At 38.7% G+C, this 5,219-nt stretch overlaps 1 protein-coding gene across 1 annotated transcript in view; it reads right to left on the bottom strand.

Annotated features, from left to right (window-relative positions):
- LOC107749929 (nuclear cap-binding protein subunit 3-like) overlaps positions 1-3,856 on the bottom strand; it is a 22,460-nt gene extending 18,604 nt beyond the window's left edge. Inside the window, exons 1-7 of the mRNA XM_016565171.1 lie at positions 3,542-3,856; positions 3,049-3,114; positions 2,864-2,969; positions 1,721-1,846; positions 1,456-1,587; positions 1,164-1,348; positions 970-1,078 (exon numbers count right to left, since the gene is read on the bottom strand). Of these exons, the coding sequence (XP_016420657.1) occupies positions 970-1,078; positions 1,164-1,348; positions 1,456-1,587; positions 1,721-1,846; positions 2,864-2,969; positions 3,049-3,114; positions 3,542-3,730 (913 nt within the window). The 5' untranslated portion in view covers positions 3,731-3,856. The remainder of the gene's footprint in view (positions 1-969; positions 1,079-1,163; positions 1,349-1,455; positions 1,588-1,720; positions 1,847-2,863; positions 2,970-3,048; positions 3,115-3,541) is intronic.
- Between the last annotated feature and the right edge of the window lie 1,363 nt (positions 3,857-5,219).

Raw genomic sequence — 5,219 nt, 5'->3', positions numbered from 1 at the left:
AAATTAGAACCAACCACTGCATTTTAATCACGATACAAACAAAGATACAAAGATAAAACCTGCATGAAACAAAAACAAACAGTCTGAATGAGAATGCAAATTCACTTTCTGATAGCAGGTGGCGCATATGGATCAAAAGTGATAAGGGGGGAAAAATGCCATCGAAACTTTGTGAAGTCAGTTCCTTTCAGAAATACATTCATATAAACCCCCACCCCAATATTTATATTTTTCTTCCGAACAGTGAGCTTACTGTACCTGTACAGTATTTTCACTGTGCGCCTCTGTTAATATTGGGCCATGCATGCAAGAGATAAACCCTTGAGCTTTTATTTTGGCTGAAACTTCAGTTGAGATTTTATTTTGGCGGAAAACTCTGAAAACAGGTAAAACAGGTTTACAAACATTACTAATTTAATGAAATACTGTAAACATTTGCCCATTCAAATTATGCAAATTATGCAAATGTGCAAATTATGCATAACTGGTGGCCATTGCGTTCCCAAACGCACGCTAAACTCACAGCACATTCAATAATGGAGTTCACTGCATTCACTGTGAACGGAGCCACTCTGGGATGCAGAAAATACCGGATCACGAGCTGATCGCATGCGCAATGTGCGCGCTTCACTTTGAAACAAGCAGCGCAAAAACAGACTTGATAAGTCATATTACGCTTTATATCGAATGGGAAACACTGGCCTATCCTCTCAGCATACCTGGAATTAGTGTTACAAGTACCCTAGGCACATAGTTTTTCCATTTTTGTAGCATAAACACCATCAAACTGATGAAAGCTTCGGATCTTCCAATGTTTCTTTATGACACTGAAACCTAAAGATGTCCGAGTTCCGCTCCCCGTGCAACTGATACTCGACTGCCATTGGCTTATATGTGTTCAAGGGGAGGGGCTTGCCGATAGGTCAATTCCTTTTATTTGTAGGCAACACTCTCAAGTATGTTTCTCACCCTGGGTGCCAAAGCGCAAGAACAGCTTATTGCCTTTGAAGGGCTTGACTGTGGGCCGCAGATCATTCCGGAGAAGAGACTCTTGCTCTGCTTGGGAAAGCAGACTTGTCTAGGATGAAAAAAAGAAATACAAGTTGCATAATTAAAAAAAAAAAAAAGAGAGAGAATTACCATCAATAATCTGATTAGTTTACCTCTGCGGTTTCCTGTGTTTTCTTTTCGGTCTCTTCCTCAATGTCGCTAGCTTTACTCTCACTGCCATCACTGTTCCTGCTCTTATCTGCTTTCACCACCTTATCTTCGCCATCATCATCATCTACCTCACCTTCCTCCTCCTCCTCCTCATCATCATCATCATCAGAGCCACGGTTTCGCCGAGCTGATCAGCAACAATGTGAGAGTTTTGTATCACAAAATTTGGTGGAACACCGTGTCAATTAATGTTCCACAATGAAATCACAAGACTTGTATAACGAGAAGACAAACCTTTCTGCGGCTGGACTGAAAGTTCAGATGGTTTCGAGCTGTCAGTGTTTATGACCTCTTTTTTGTCTGGCATCCGACTCAAGTTAATGAGAGCTCTGGTTGAAGTGATGTCGTCTAGCCACACCACGTTGCCTGGAAACGTGTGATTTGACTATGAGCACCACAATCCAGCTTTAAACAAAACTTTACATGTTTCCAGTTCAGATTTGTATGCATTCAACGTATAATTATGACAGTGTGGTAATATCAGTGAGGCTGTACTTACAAGAAGTGTCATCTATCCACTCAATGTGGGCAGGCGGATACTCTTTAAAGTAGCCAAAAACATCCTGAGTGCTCATGTTATCGACTCCACTCATGTGTAGGGCTTCCAGACGCACATTCGGGATCGCTAAAGAGAGAGTGGGAGAGATGTTTAAGGGATAGTTCACTAAAAATGAACACTGGGTCATCATATTCTCAACCTAACATTGTTCCAAACCTATATGGATAATAATCATAATACATTTAACAAAATAATACATTTTTAAAAAAGTTGTTTCTGGTCTGTGCAGCTGCTTTTAACAACGAAATAAATTTTGTACACACTTTCCACAACATATCAATGTGACAACACTTTTCATGAATACTCATAAATGAGAAAAAGTCGCAAGATTTCAAGGTTATTTCTGACAACACAAAAAAATTGAAATGGGCTGGAAGTCATGATTAAACAGAAGAAGCGACAGATCTTTTCTTCTGTGTTGTAACGTACATCCAAGTGTAACAGATTATTGAAGATGAAAAATGTAAACTGAACACTTGTTCCATGCATCCATTGTTGACTGGATTTTAAGATGTGAGGGTTTTTAGTGGAGGCAGATGAATGAGAGCTTCCAAGTACAGGTTTAAACAGACTAAATGATTGGAAAAGTCCTGCACAGTGCACACATCACCAAAGACAAGTCTGGTGTATTCGCCATAAGGCCCAGGTCATGACAGTTTGATTACATTTTTTTTTTTTAGCTAGCTTTCCATTTTTTCTATTCTATCTACTTGTTTTTCTTTGTGTGTGTTCTGACCGTGTGTATATAATATATATATATATATATATATACACCTTGCTACGTGTACTGCATTAGGCTAACCGAGACTTGTCATTTGCACTTATATATTGTTGCTCTTTTGTTAGTTTTGACTGCTTTTATTGTCCTCATTTGTAAGTGGCTTTGGATAAAAGCGTCTGCTAAATGACTAAATGTAAATGTAAACATTACAAGGTCAGAACACTCTTTTTAAATTAAACACGCACATATGAATTGCTCACAATATGATGTATAACATGCATTTGAAAAACAGACTGGGTGAATTTTAATTTCATGCCGACTTTAAATCAATTGTTGAGCTTTAGCGGTGTAAGATTTCTTACCTTTCTTCATCAAATCCCGGTCTAGAACAACATTCCTCTGCGCCAGATTTTCCTCTGCGCGAAAATGAAATCTTCTCGCTCGCTTCTCCTTTTTCTCTATGGCCTCCTGAACACGTACAAATGTTGTGGACAACAGGTACATTAGTAGACCGGCTGAAATATTCACACAACCAGCTGACACTTACCTGAGACGTGACATCGATTCCAGTGATAAAGGTGCCAGCCTTATTTTCATAGCGTCTGCTGGTGTCCTGTAGAAATCGTACAGATATCCATGTGATCAGCACACACAACAGAAGCTTTTCACTTGTTAGATTCAAGGTGATCACCTTTTCTACAATATCTACAATGCTTTGTACTGTCTAAATAAACCAGAATAATTTCAGTTCTTAACCAATTAGTATAGAAATAACAGTGCGCCAAATGAAAAGTCTGTTAGTATTAGGAAACTTGGGCCAGAGAATTACATCACTTTTCCAAGATCCTTCTAAACAACAGACCATCACTACACATTATGCAAATGTAGCATAACCCACCATAAACCCATTACCATAACCTGTTCAAAAGTAGGAATAGTGGCCTAGCTCTGAACTCACCACGTTGGCTTCACCAACGACAGGCTTACTGTACTACGCGAGGCCGTGGCTTGAAAGAGGCCTACGGACTAACGTAACTCACCGGCAACAGCTCATTTAAACTTCGGCGAACAGGGATGGGCTCCAGCTCTAGCTCTGGCTCACCCTCCTCCACCTCCATGGGCTCCGCTTCCCGGGCATCTCGATCCGAGTCTGATTCCGAGTCTGACTCTGACCGATCGGACGCGCTTTCCGACTTCACAGACACCCGCAGGCTGCGCACCGCCGCCATGATCACTCACTAAAACGAGCTCGCGGCTAACGGCTAACTCTCAATGAAGTGAACTCAGCCTCGCGCTAGCTGTGCTAACACTGCTCTCGAGCCTCGCGACACTTAGGTCTCAATCTCCGACACACACACACACACACACACACTTATGCTTCTGTTGTTCATCCTTGCATTTAATCATTATTCTTCCATTGCTAAGACAAGATACAGCTTTCACTATCCCTATCTCTTTCTCAATTGCTTTTGACAGTTTAACAGGATGAGTTTGTTGTTCTGACTGCTTAGCAAAAGTAATTATCACTTTGATTTCTCTTTCTTCAACCTCTTTATCAGCTTCAATTCTCGTATGTCTTACTTTATTAATTGTTTGCTCACAATCAGATCCATCACCCATGCTTCTCTTTTTTTTCCTTTTACTGTATCTTACTTCCTGAAAATCCATGTCTTGATCATTGTCGCCATCCGAAGTATCTCCCCACGCCAACGACGCCATTCAACTGCCGCTCGTGCGTCAATCGCCGAACCTCATTCATATTTAGGATTTAATGTATTTTTATTTGAGTCAGAGAGAAATAATCCTAATATTAAAGAGTAATCAGTGTAATTATTTGTCCAGTCTGCTATAGTAGTAAATGTTAATTAAAATAATTTCAAAATAATAAAAGCACAATCAGAAAAGCTTTAGGGACTTATAATCACAAATAGTTATTGGGAATGATTTCAGGGGCCAGTAGGATCTAGTATAATGCATTTTACATCAAAATAGGCCATAAAAACAGATGTTGTTTTTTTTTGGTTTGCTTTTTTTGTTTTTATGATGCCTTTTAGGCCTACTTGATTTTATTCTCTTATGTATGCGTTTTGTTCCCAGTTTGTTTTTCTCACCAATAGAAGTTTGCTTCAAAGATACTATATAAAAAAATAAAAACAATTAATATACAAATCATGCTTTTTTGTGATACAACAAGTTTTACTTCACTGTCTCTGACAAACAGTGGCACTGGTTCATATTATTGTAATTTAGAGATTTTTAGCCTGGGGTCCACAAGATGGTTCTAGGGGGTCTGTGGAAAGGTTCAGAGACTATTGTAAATAATAAAATAAATGAGAATTTATTCTAAATTATTTTAACAAAGGGTTACACTTTATTTTATGGTGTCCTTGTTACAGTGTAACTGGTACTGAGTAATATTAATTAACTACATGTTCTTACTATATGATTAGGGTTTGGCTTAGGGTTACTTGCATGTAATTATACATAATTAATTGTTATTATAACAGTAAGTACATGTAACATGTGTAACAAGGACACCTTAAAGCAAAGTGTTACCTAATAAAGCTTTTATTATAAAAAGCATAAATTGTCGAGATGGTCCTCACTGCAGAACACAAGATCCAGGGGGCGAGGCTTTGTTCTGCAGTGAGGGGCTACTGAAATTGTCTGGCCTTAAATTATAAAATATAAAACAATCTACAGTTTGAAAAAAAAAAT

This window comes from Sinocyclocheilus rhinocerous, unplaced genomic scaffold (genome assembly GCF_001515625.1).
Source record: "Sinocyclocheilus rhinocerous isolate Xijiao unplaced genomic scaffold, SAMN03320098_v1.1 scaffold320, whole genome shotgun sequence".
NCBI lineage: Eukaryota > Metazoa > Chordata > Actinopteri > Cypriniformes > Cyprinidae > Sinocyclocheilus > Sinocyclocheilus rhinocerous.
Note: the sequence above shows the minus strand (reverse complement) of the source record. Positions and strands in the feature narration are given on the sequence as shown.